Genomic DNA, 11,695 nt, shown 5'->3' on the forward strand with positions numbered 1-11,695 from the left:
TTTTTTTTTTCTAAAGACAGAAGTGACAACATATCTAATTAGCCTATTGTTACCATTAACCACTAAGATACATGTAATTATTGCCTTGAAGGCCTGAAGTGTTAGTCAGACTACAAGGGAAAAATAGAGTTCATTATGTTATGACTAACGAGTGGTTCAGCTAATATCTGCCCCCTTAAGTTATTATTATAGTAGACTTAATCATCAATCGCTGTATGTACACCAACTGCAGCAACAGTGATTAAGTGCTCCCCAAAATACTGCAGTCTTAAAGTATGCAGTAGCATCATGGTGCCTAAATGTGTAGCAGGAGTAAAAATAACATTTTTGCACAGTGCTGTAACTAAAACATTTCAAGTAACTGAAGATCCTTAGGCCACCCTGTGTGTGAGACCATGTACTTCTCATAGCTTTCATGGCAAGGTTTTTCCTTAATAAAAATCAATCTCGCCAGCCACTAAAGACATTTTGTCTTATCCGAAAGGACACTCACCAGGATTGTTTCTTTAAGTGGAGTTTCATTTAATTTTCATTTAATCAGGCTAAAATCAGTATATGTATGTTAAAGCTCGCAGCTGCCTTGATATGAAGATACTTCTGTTCAATACCTAATGTTATTTTACTGGTTTGTGTATTAGCTTTCACTTCTTTGCACTGCTTTAATTTTGTATTATTTAGCATTTTGTGTTTGCCTGCTTTTGGTTTTACTGCTCGTTATACAAATTTTTAATATCTGAATATGATCTACTTCTTTTATCTTGCCCCTTTGCTGAGACTGAAGGATTTTTTAAAAAGTTTCAGTGAAACAATATTATGGTACATAGAGCAAACAAATCTAACAACAAATACCACCCCGATGAAACAAAACTGTAAATAAATAAATAAATAAATAAATAATGATGGTACTTGTTACTGTGTCAGAGCACTATTACTGCTTCTTACCAGAGTCCAGGATGTGATTATTACGTAGGTCCAGGATCTGAATGTTGTAGTTAAACTTGAGCAAATTGCCAAGTTGGGCTGAGTCCTGCAGGCCATTGAGCTTGTTGTCAGCAAGGTACAACTCCCGGAGGTTCATATTCATCTTCAGAGCTGTAGCTGTATCAGTGAGATGAAAAACAAAAGAAAAGTGAGGGAAGAAAAGGTGAAGAGGTTAAAGAAAACGGTAAAAGGAATAATAATCTTATGTTTAATCAGATAAAAAGCTTCTCTGAAGGTGAAATAAAGCTCCACTTGCTATTGTACATCCTCTGTCACGCCCTAGTACTTTGGCTGACTTACCCAATAACATGAGTGGTCTGCCAGAGAGGCCAGCGTTCTCCAGATGGAGGACTGCCAGGCTGCCACTGATCCTGAGCGCTCGTGCTACAAAGGGAGCCGAGTGGTCCAGTAGGGGAGTGTTACGGGCATCAAGATACTGCAGAGAGCTCGTCTGAGGGGGAAACACCAACAGAGGTGCAAATTATTGGCTATACAACATAAACATCCCCAAGCCCAAAACAATCCACATTACTGTGATGAAAACAATCACAGCATGCCTCTTGGAATGAAATAAAATCCTAGTGCAAAGGCCAAGCAGGATAAATATGTAAGTGACTGAGTAAAATAGCCAAAACACACAGAAACATGCAAACATTTAGTGGAACTGCTTTGATTTTAATTGAAGCCAACATAAAGGTAATGAGAAGTAGTGTTGTTATTTATGTAACCCGAGGCAGATCTCAGGGATTCAAGGACATGCACTTGCCGAAGCATTTGTTAATTCGATTCCATTTACTTCATTGAAATGAGTTATGAGTTTTCATTGATAATGTTCAAGCTGTGCAGCATTGCTTCATAAATCAGACGGTCATTGCTCGGAGACAGGGAATGCCTTTTGGTCCAAGCACTGATCAAATGCCAAAGAAGTTTCCCACACATAGTTTTGATTACAGTAAGACCGTTGTACACAGTTACCACATAATCACTGACTGTGATTAAGAATGTGGTGTTTTTCCCTCTAGGATTAAATTAATGACCCAAATGGAAAATAAAAACAAATGAGTAGGCCACAATAATAATAAAGAGTGCAAAGTAATATGTTACTCTGCAGACAGTTTGCATACAGAACAGATCCACAGAAGATAGCCCTCCACTCTGTGATGAGCCACCTGGAGCAGCAGCAACACTACATCCGAATGCTCTTAGTGGATTACAGCTCAGCTTTTAATACAATCATTCTGGATATTCTCATCACAAAACTGGTCACTCTTGGCCTCCTTCCTCTCACGTGTGCCTGGATAAAGGACTTTCTCACTAACTGGCCCCAGACTGTAAGACTCGGCCCTCATCTCTCCTCCACTCGCATGCTGGGCACTGGCTCCCACAGGGCTGTGTGCTGAGCCCCCTCCTGTATTGCCTCTGGACCCAGGACTGCAGTTCGACCCACAACAGAAACCTCATCATCAAGTTTGTTGATGACACCACGGCAGTCGGACTCATCTCAAAGGGAGACGAGGCAGCCTACAGAGAGGAAGTCCTGAAGTTGGCAGCATGGTGTTCAGAGAACAACCTGGCAGTGATCACCAAGAAAACCAAAGAGGTCACTGTCGACTTCAGGAGGCACAGCACTGACTTAGCTCCCCTATACATCAAAAGGTGAGTGTGGGGGGGGTCCACACCTTACGGTTTTCAGAGTCTTCATCTCCACTGACATCTCCTGGACAGACAACATCACAGCGGCTGTCAAGAAGGCATCAGCTGCACTTCCTGATGGTCCTCAGGAAGTACGAACTGGACTCCAACCTGCTGCTGACCTACCGCTCGTCCATTGAGAGTCTGCTGACATACTGCATCACAGTATGATACGGTAGCTGCACTAAGGTGAATAGAGTGAGGTTTCAGAGTGTAGTCAAGGCAGCACAGAAGATCACAGGATGCCCTCTCCCCTCCCTGATGGACATTTATTTCTCACGCTTCCTCAGCAGAGCAACAAGCATCATCAAGGGCAGTTCCCCCCCTGGTTTTGACCTGTTCAACCTGGTTCCCTCAAGGAAGCGCTACAGGTGCATAAGCACAAAGACTATCAGACTCAAGAATACTTTCTTCCCAAAACTCCTTCAACTCACACATGCACTGACAACACAGTTCCACCACCCAATCCAAGGACTTCCCTCTATACACAGACTACATAACTACCATTACCAATACTTAATTTTTGTGCAATACCCCAGACTGTAAATATATCACACTATTTTTTCCCCTCGATTCGTATATTTTATATTTTTGAATACTGCTCATATGTATACAGTGCTGCAGAACCCCCCTTTCTTTTCCCACATGTCTGCACTGAGTGGGAGATGCTCAGTATCTTATTGTACATGTGCACAGTGACAATAAATTGCATTCTATTCTATCCTATTAGTGCTGTTCACCGCAGTACACCGAGCCAACCTAACACACAAAAATCTCTGCTTTTTCATAAAAGTTTGAATAGTTTGGGAGGTTTTTTTGGGTTATGAGTCACACTTACGACAAAAAACAAACCAACAAACAAACGAAAGAACAGTAACCAGTAACTCCACATAGTTTGCTTTGATTAAACAACAGCTGTTCACATCAATGTGTTTTCTCTCATGTGCTGCTGTCGTCCTTATATATCAGTGTGTTTAGCCGTTGGTGATTTGAATTCTTAATAGTAATAAGTGATGACTGACGTCAAAGGGTGACTTATGTTTGCAGCAGCACTGACGATGAAAGGTCAGAGATAAGAAACAATACAGAATCTTGGTCTTTTCCCCCTAGGCACAAAGCAATGACTAACACAACACAAGTAAGCAACAGTTTGAGCTTCAGCCTGAAGAACTTTCTCACTAAAAACAAAGCCTTTTTACATTTTTCAATCACTTGTGTATATTGTCTTCAGTGACTTTTCTGAGGACAGATCTTATTTCTTTCAGTCATTCCATCATCTTCTGTCACAGTTCAACTATTGTTTTACTACTTGTTTTTTTCATGTGCAAAACAAAAGCACATCCTCTTGATTTTAAGGTTTTCTAAATCAGCACATAACAGAAAACTGGTCCTAGTGGGACTATTAAAAAAAACGCTAAGGAGTTGCTCACATCATTGTAAAGAAATTCTGGCACACTCTGTTCTATTCAGTTCATTGAGATTTGCAAGGATTTATTCATGTACAGCTCTTTTAAGGACCAGTGACAGCGTTTCATTCAGGGTTGACATTCACCTTGATTCTTTTCTTTTTCAGCATGTCTGTTGTAGACCTGCTGCTGTGCTTGAGATCCTGTTGCATGACACAATATCAGACACGCTTCAGCTGTCAGACAGATGGCCTCACATTTGACTCCTTGGTACTTTGGTATAAAGACGAGTTGACAAACAACTCAATAACTGCAAGATTCCCAGGTCATGTGGCCACAAAACAAGCCTCGCTTTGCAGACCCTAACTGATACTTACCCCAATTTCTTTTACTAAATACCAAGAATGTCCTTCATTTTTCACACACTGCTTTGACACTATGTCCCAATGCACTTCATTTAGTGTGCTTACTTTTATAATCTCTCTTTTTTAAATCATGTGTTATTTTAGAATGATGAATGTTTAACTGACTTTCTTTTTTTTTTTAATTTAGTGACAGTCGTTTTCATTTATTTAACTTTAAATTTGTTTACTAGTTGTTATTGTGCCAGGTTAGCTCCTACTATTGCAGTTTGCATTACTAAGAGCCTGATGACCACTTTTTCCTGAAGGGTAGCTGTATGGGCAGAAACAACCCTCCTGGTCTTTCAAGGGTTAAGAGTTCAACTCTGCTCAACACCATGACCTTTGCACACTGTAGTTGTTGGTGTATGGGAGGATGATCTCTCACCTTTCGCATCATGTGAGCTGCGGCCTGCCATCCTCGTGTGCCAATGTGCTTGTTGAAGGAGATGTTGAGATGTGTGGCCGACTCATAGTACTCTATCATGTCAAAGAGAGCTGAGGCACCCTGAGGGGGAGGAAGAGGGAGAGAATAGGAGAAACATTAACCAACAGATTAAAATCTAACAACTTAAAGAACTCTCACAGTTGGTCCATAGTGCTACAACGCTGGAAGAGATGTTGTAATGCAGCTTGGAGCAGTTGTAGTTGCCAGGGAAACAATCCCTCAAGGCAGGTGAGAAGTGCTGAGGTGTTTCCAAAGGGCCTCAGGTGTATGTAGAGACACTACAGCTCGAAGGACAAGTTCATATGCTTGTGCAACTGTTTACTGTTGTAAAGCAAAATATTACGATTCAGTAGTATTCAAAATACCTGAGAACTGACTCTTTTTTTCAGATTAGGGCTCCAACGTGTAGTAAAAGAACCACTAAGTCTGAGTCCCATTAAAATGCACCAAAATGATACACTGCGAAATGAGAGCCACTGGACCACTGATTTTGCACTTAAAACCATCTGACAGCTTGCAGAGTTCACAATGATTGGATCTGTCAGACAAGGTTCAGTCCACAAATTCTGACAACTTGCAATTCACCTATGCATGGTACAATCAATGTTCCCTCTAATGTTTCATGTGTCTGAGCGAACACGCAAACTCCCTGAGCGGACCCTTGGACCACTGTGAGCAACAGTAGACGTGTGCACTGTGGTCACGCCAGCACTGAATCCATCCAAGTTACATGGTTAATTAAAATAATCAAATTACAGCATTTACATTTATGTTAGACTACTTACAATGAAAATTTAAAAAAAGAAATCTTGTTCATGACCTGTGTAGTATGTTAACACTACTGGAAGTAAAAATAACTTAAACTCCAATTTTGAAAACACAAGAATATATATATGTAAAGCTCTGACTTGTATTATGAGTATGAGTCTGTGGTCTGGGAGAGAGTCCTGTAACTCTGTCTGCAAAATACAGTATATAATGATTGTTGGGCAATTAAATATATAGTTACTTCTTCAAAAAAGTAACTGAGTTATGCAAACAACAAAGTTTTTTGCAGCTGTTTTAAATAAACAGTTAAAACTATTTACAGAACAATCAGCTGTTCTGCATCAAATCTGATGCCACACAAATCATTTGTGCCACTCCAAAAAATAATTTCTGTCCACTATGAGATAAAAGAGAACAACAGCCTGATACCTGCAGGCCTGACGACAGGAGATGCATCACTCCTGTAACACCTGTAACATTCAGTAGTCGCATCATTGTTCTGGCAGACGCAACAAAACTATTGACAACACTACACACTCACTACGCAAGATTTGCGCTAAATGTGGCAAATCTCTCACATCTCAAAACACCGCCACAACTCTTAAAACTTCCCCCCTTCCTAAACAACTAAATGCCATGTTACCATATAATTTTTTGATTGGTCGACATGGTACATTTTTCCATCAATAGGAAAGGGCAGGCTTTTTTGGTCTTGTCTTTGCTCACAGGCAGAGAGTGTTTTCGAGCGCTTTCCTTATAAAACGCCGTTTTTACCGTTTCTTCCCGCAGTAAATATAAACAACGATAGCATTCAGGAAGAAAACCAAACATTGCATATATTTTATCATAACTCCGGTTTTACGTAGCTGATCAACACAATTTAAAGACTGGTATAAAGTCCACACTTTTCCCGTCAATTGTTCCGTCTGTCCTGCTCACATCTCCAATGGTTGTACACGTTGTCATTAACGTGGCTTCACTCCACATCAGCCACGCCGCTTTGCTAGCTAAAACAATTTAATTTCAATTCAGGTTAGATTTTCTGTGCACAGAGACCGTGCCAGCAGTGCGCAATTGCGCACGCGAGCAGCTTAGAGAGAACATTGGGTACAATCATCACCTTCACAGGCTTCCTAAATAAAACCAGCCTCACCAACAGCTGTCATCACTGGTGACATGGTCATGCACTGTGAAATCATCCCTAACAGTGAGACTGTGAATAATGAGCTCGATTTTAACTCCCTGAGCTGTCAGAGTTTGTGTTTGGGGTGAGTACCTGAACTGTGGTTAAACTACTGTTCTTCTACACCCAGCACACTTAAACACTGAGGATTTTGGCACTGACCTCTCATTCTACTTAGCGGATTTGGCTTCCTGCAACTTTATCCTTTTAAACAACACGAAGTTCATGTAGAAGAGTCGCTGTTTTGACACATTGGAGGAGGTCTGGTGCACTTTGTGATCACACATGAAACTGTGAAAAAGAAGCTGAAAAGGTTCACGCTTTGAATGGAACTGTGTAAAGGCTCTTTTGGTTGAAAAGTAAAGTACAAAATGCTTGATTAACTTGACGTCCATCAAGCAACATCATCATGTTGTTTCTGAAATATTCCAGAGTACTGCAAAAACCAAAGTGCTGTGTGATTGTAAGACTCCAAATGTGCGTGGTAAGAATCAGAGGCAGGACTAAAATTAAATATCAGATGATCAAGGATGACATAAGTGCACTCATGATCAGTGTTTTAATCTGGCTTTAATAATGATGTCAGAGGGGCAACTCAGTATATCAGTAGTTCCTGAAAAACTACATAAAGATGATGGCACTGTAGTGAGGATGGATGTCTGGTTCTTTTGCTTTTCCTATTTTCCAAATATAACTCGTAGCTGAGCATATCAGCTTGCTGCTGCAACACTAGATCTCATGACTGGATTCTGTGTTTCTCATCTGTTTCAATGGAAAAAATAAATAAATAAACATACAATAATATCGAAATAAATAAATAAACTGACCCCACAACTGATCAACCAACTGCAGGAGGTGATCCAGATTAAATGTGAGATTATCCTTTTCTGATGCTGATAAAAACTAACAAAGTCAGACAGGCTATGCTACTGCATAGTATCTCCTAACCTTTCCACTTTGCATTCGTTTATACTGGAAGACATTACCGAGTATACAGCAATGTGTGTTTATCTACAGGGTGGAGGAAGATGAGTCATTCAGTCCAATAAAAGCCATCCTGTAACTCTGCTTCCCATGCTTGCGCCTTCACAGGCTTCTTAAAACATCTCTTTCTAACCATTTTTCTCCTTTCATCTTCCCATTTCATTCCCAACAAGACGCCACTGCTGCACAGTCGAGTCAAGTACGAGCCAAATCAAGCCATCTACTGTATACTTCTCACACCCACTCAAAAATGAACCCATCCTCTTCCCGAGTCGATTTATTTTCTATGCCAGCTTCCTCTAATCCCAGCTCATCCGGCAACACTACTTCAGTATTTTCTCCTTTCAGAGCTTCATTTCATCTCAGCCCAAGGCGAGACACTAGCCTGAGACTGAAAAACTGCTCTCTGGTGACTCAGTCGATGACTCATTCTGCCACTTTATTCACATTTCTGGGGTAATGTTGCATGTTGGGTGAAATTAAAAAAAGAAACAAAAAACAACAACAACAAAAACCATCACTCTACACTGTTACTTAATTATATATATATTTTTAGATTGTATGGTTTTTTTGGACTGAAATAAAATGACACATAATGTCTCTCCAATTTAATTAGTAGAAGAACTTGTGAGATGGAATGCGGTGATACAATTTTTGCGGTATCGATGCTCCGGAGCTGATAATGCACTCTTTAAGCCCCACACAAAACATCTTCCAATATTTGCGCAGAAGCCCTTCAGCACTGGTAGAAAAATGTTATCCATTTGGTTGTCTGGATATGTTTATCTAGTGCATGAAAACTGATCCATGGCTCACTGCATTTACACCTGGTATTAAAATGTGTTTTTTCCATCTGGACTGTGCGAACATTGTGACTGGATCACAATAGGCAAATTAGTTAGAGCCGGCAGACTTGTTACTGGTTAACTGAAGCAGGTCCGTAAATGGATGTATAAACCTTTGTTAGGTTTGAAACTGTGACGCAAGACCCATTGGTGGGGTCAGTGCCATTACAGGTAGGGCATGGATGACCAGGGGAAACTATGAAGTGAAACTACTTTGAATGAATGGGATTTTTGTTGGGGAAGTAAACAAGAATTTGCTGGTGCTTTTATGGTGACCTCTATTTATCTAAAAATAACTTTTGTTATCTGTGGTCTATAAATATTCTGGCATGTATGTTTTTTTACTCTGAAGAGGTTCTTTTACAAACACCAGGAAAGAACCACTGTTTACATCTGCTGAGATCACTACTCATCTGTCCTTCACATGCATAGTCTCTAAATCAGGGGTCAACGGCAACGAAATGCAGTTTGTATCCATCCAGAAGTGCTTTAGCAATTATATTAATATTATGTTAATTGTATACTGATTGAAGAAATATAATGCAAATTGGTCCTCGAAATTACTTTTTTTTCTTAGAGAGATTTTGTTTGTTGTTGAGTGCAATGTTAAAATAAGTTCTTTAAAACCAAAAAATTATTTAATATGAAGGTAATATGAGCAGAGAGTACAAATATGTTGAGCTATTGGCTGTGTTAGTTCAGTGAGAGAGTTCTTCATAAAGAAAACATTTTTCACTAGAAGTCAAAAACTAATGGGTACACTTATGTCTGCATTTTTATTTTGTGCACAAAATTATAGCACAAGTCCTGCCACGTGTCTGGCCAGAAATAAAGTTTATTGTTTGTTTATTTGGTAGTTCAATGAAAGGCTTCGGTTAGTTAAGAGTGAGAAAAAAATGCATTCACATTTGCAGTTTGGTTTTCATATACAATATTTGAAATAAAAACAAACAAACAAACAAACAAAACACTACATTTTAGGAAATACTGGTAGGTTTTTTTCTTGTTTGTTTGTACTACTTGAACACTGAAGTCGCCTTCCAATCAGATAACAGTGCCTGCAGGGGCTCACAGCTCACTTAGGTTTGAGACCCTTGCTCTAAATAATAACATAAAACACTGATGCATATTTTAATATTTAAAGACATCGAGTTACTTTGTCTTTAAGGTCACTGAAGAAAATATTTAGGCATTATTAGCTAACCATGATTAAATAAAGTGAAAGCTGCCCAGAACCATCAGGTTTCCAAGACCTCAAGGACTGCAAGTTAACAGACTCTGCAAGCGTGCTGTTAACAGCAGGTGACAGGGAGCTAAATTAATTCTGCAGTTAAAGAGTGAAAGTACTGACACAGTTTTGACAGACAGGAATTACGTAATGAGCAGTAATTAAACTTTCTGGTCCAAAGCAAACTTCTTCCTGTATGACTCTGGCAACAGAGTATGTGTGTTCTGGAGGGTGTGTGACAGGAAGTGGTCAGTGTCCATGTGTTCCACACTACGACACTGTCTATCTGTGCATGTCTGCAACCCAAACATTTTAATGGTGTTTACACAAGTAGACATCTGGGGTAATCAGAAAACTCGTGACCACATACTTCATGTCCTGCTAGTCCTGTAATCGTGGAAAAGTTAATGAGAGTGTAACTGAAAGCATGAATCAAACATGAAAGAAGAAGAGAAAAGGGGGAGAAGCAGATATTTAAAGCATCTTACATCTTCATCCAGGTTGGTTTGCTCCAGGTCCACCAATTTAAACTGGACCCTCTTCAAAATCTCTTCCAGAGACTCGCATGCCTTGTAGTCCAGCTTTTCACCTAAAATATATCCACATACACTTGATCAATTAACCATTCAGCCATGCAGTATTAGATGCTGTTTATAAATTAAAGTTAGAAAAACTGCAATTACTATTTTCCACATGTTACACTGTTAATTGTACTGTATCGTTTGTGACTGTTGTAGTGGGGGTTTTGTTTTTTTTGGTCTGGTACTTACCTTTTAAATCTAAGCACTCATTTCGTTGTGTCAGGTCTTTCAGTTCCTACAGAAACAAAAACAAGTAGTGTCAGGAAGGGTTTCCCCATTGAAGCAATCTTTTCTTTTCACATGTTCAAGCCTTCACGTGATTCAGCAGGCAGTTCACGAAATGGTAGATAACACATAAATCAAGACAAACAATTGCTGCTAAAAAAAAAAAAAAAAAAAAAAAAAAAAGCATCTGCAGCATACATTAGCTCCAGGCTCCCTTAGAGTATTTATCTTCTGGTTTTGTTTTAGGATGCACTGAAAGGGAATGCTGAGTCACCCCCAATGATGACAATTTCGGCTGTATGGGATAGTGTGTTACAGAAAGTGTTACAGTTAATACAAAGTCTTGCAACATGGATGGGAACTGAGTCCCAAAGTAAAAACCTAAAGGCATGTAAAAGTGAAACTAAACTCTAAACCCAAATGCTTCATTTAGAAACTACAAATCACTGAGAAACTGACACATACACCCACAAAATGTAGAAACAAGCAATATTTCCTGTATCAGTGCCAGTTAGCGGCCTGTTTGAGGGCACAAGACGATCATGAGTTTGTCCGTGTGAGTTGGTAGAAACGTTTGTATTCACAGTTAACCGGCCCCAGCATCAAATGATCTTTTAAAACCAAACATGCTAGTGACTTAACGGTGAAAACTTTTACCTCTTGTGCCAGTAGAAGACCTAACCACCCACAGAAACATTAAAAACATACAGGGTGCTGCCCTCAACACTATGTACAGGCAAATCCCCCCTCTCCGGTTGACTGCCCAACCAATTCAGCATGAACTTCATAACCCCGGCCCTCCTGTCTCACTGTCATTACTAATGTGTATTGCTGAAGGTGATCACACTGGTTTATTTGTATACGGAATTCATTGCCTAACATATAAATTATGAGTTCCCTAACACACACACACACACACACACACACACACACACACACACACACACACACAC

The 11,695-nt window shown here is 39.7% G+C and overlaps 1 protein-coding gene across 1 annotated transcript in view; it reads right to left on the reverse strand.

Moving 5' to 3' along the window:
• ppp1r37 (protein phosphatase 1, regulatory subunit 37) overlaps positions 1 to 11,695 on the reverse strand; it is a 43,581-nt gene that overhangs the window by 8,160 nt on the left and 23,726 nt on the right. Inside the window, exons 3-7 of the mRNA XM_005742077.1 lie at positions 10,707 to 10,752; positions 10,425 to 10,525; positions 4,869 to 4,988; positions 1,282 to 1,432; positions 943 to 1,098 (exon numbers count right to left, since the gene is read on the reverse strand). Coding sequence (XP_005742134.1) covers positions 943 to 1,098; positions 1,282 to 1,432; positions 4,869 to 4,988; positions 10,425 to 10,525; positions 10,707 to 10,752 — 574 coding nt within the window. The remainder of the gene's footprint in view (positions 1 to 942; positions 1,099 to 1,281; positions 1,433 to 4,868; positions 4,989 to 10,424; positions 10,526 to 10,706; positions 10,753 to 11,695) is intronic.

This window comes from Pundamilia nyererei, unplaced genomic scaffold (genome assembly GCF_000239375.1).
Source record: "Pundamilia nyererei isolate P.nyererei 1_Seehausen unplaced genomic scaffold, PunNye1.0 scaffold00117, whole genome shotgun sequence".
Taxonomy (NCBI): Eukaryota; Metazoa; Chordata; class Actinopteri; order Cichliformes; family Cichlidae; genus Pundamilia; species Pundamilia nyererei.